The sequence below is a fragment of the Ursus maritimus genome, assembly GCF_017311325.1.
Source record: "Ursus maritimus isolate PB19 chromosome X unlocalized genomic scaffold, ASM1731132v1 scaffold_X1, whole genome shotgun sequence".
In the NCBI taxonomy this organism is placed as follows: domain Eukaryota; kingdom Metazoa; phylum Chordata; class Mammalia; order Carnivora; family Ursidae; genus Ursus; species Ursus maritimus.
In genome coordinates this window covers 50,868,429-50,869,763 of record NW_024423319.1, presented here as the reverse complement: position 1 = coordinate 50,869,763, position 1,335 = coordinate 50,868,429, and the positions used below count along the sequence as shown (strand labels likewise).

General features: G+C 29.4%; 1 protein-coding gene across 2 annotated transcripts in view; it reads left to right on the top strand.

Annotated features, from left to right (window-relative positions):
* Positions 1 to 1,335, top strand: part of DIAPH2 (diaphanous related formin 2) — a 1,070,037-nt gene that overhangs the window by 313,773 nt on the left and 754,929 nt on the right. For both annotated transcript variants that reach the window (XM_040630182.1, XM_040630183.1), the window contains one exon: positions 1,191 to 1,307. In XM_040630182.1, the coding sequence (XP_040486116.1) occupies positions 1,191 to 1,307 (117 nt within the window). The remainder of the gene's footprint in view (positions 1 to 1,190; positions 1,308 to 1,335) is intronic.

Below are 1,335 nucleotides of genomic sequence, written 5' to 3'. Positions count from 1 at the left end.
AAAGCTGGACTATTCCTCTCCTTGAAACTCCTATAGTACTTTCTGTCTTATTTATATACACTTCTGTGCCCCTATGAGATTGAAGGCAGAAGTTTTATGTTTCATCTTTTTCCTCCAATGCTACTATTGAAGTATCTTATACATAAGCATTGGATAAATGTGTGTGCAATGGATAACAATGTCATTATTATAAGGGATCAATGCTAGTAATTTCTTATCCATCATTAGTGACTCTAGTCTACAGTCATTTCCATAATATTAAATGCTTTTTATATTAATATATATCTTGCTTCCTTGCTTTGTATTGATTTCTCTTATAATAAAACTTTAACATAAAGCTATTTTTGGTTTCATTCTGTAACCACTTAAAAAACCTTATGAGACTTTAACATAACACTCTTACATGGGGTCTAAGAAATAATCCATCATATACTTAATTCTACTTCAGAGAAAATGTTGACATTTCAAGTTATTTTTAGAATGTTTGATTACACTTCCTCTTCTATCTTTTTTTACATTGATTTTCCAGGTCCTCAGTTTTATTATAAAAGTGAATTCAGGTTTGAAATTTGTTATCTAGTTTATTAAAAACATCCTTTTTCCACTCTTTTTATATCCTAAGAAAAATGATTCAAGTTCTATTGTCTTTATTCTCCATTTTTCTTAATAATGAAATACAAATGAATGCAGCCAATAACAATTTCACATTTAGTAAATATTTTATCAGTATAAAATAAAACTGGTTTGTGATATTTTAGCAGTCCATAGAATGTTCCATTACCTTCTATATTATGTGGTCCTGAAAATAGAGGAGTAGTGGCTTACGTGAATAATATAGGTCCTCTATCACAGCCACAGGAAGACCAAGAGTAAACCATTTTCTCTAATGGCATTGCTGTTCCACTCATACCAGCTATCATTTGTAACTTAAAATGAATAACTGATGCTTAAGAGTTTTGATGATTAAATGGTCTTGAAAATATTCTTTAAGTCTGTTTTTCTCATTAAAAGCTTAAAGTGATTCCATAGGTTAAATTTATTTATGTAATTTTAAAATACTGTATCATGGAATTGAAGGTTTAGAAACAGTAAGGGAAACAAAAGTGTACTTCAGTGTTTTAAAAAATGAAGCTGCTTTTGTTATGAATGAAACTTTCATCAAGAGCTTTTTTTCCTTTACTTACTTTCACTGATATGAATGAAGTGTATCATCTTCTATATAACATGTTAAAGGACACTGCTGCTGAAAATTACTTATTATCCATTCTGCAACATTTTTTGCTCATCAGAAATGATTATTATATCAGGTAAGAGGCAGTTCTGAGAGTACTAGTA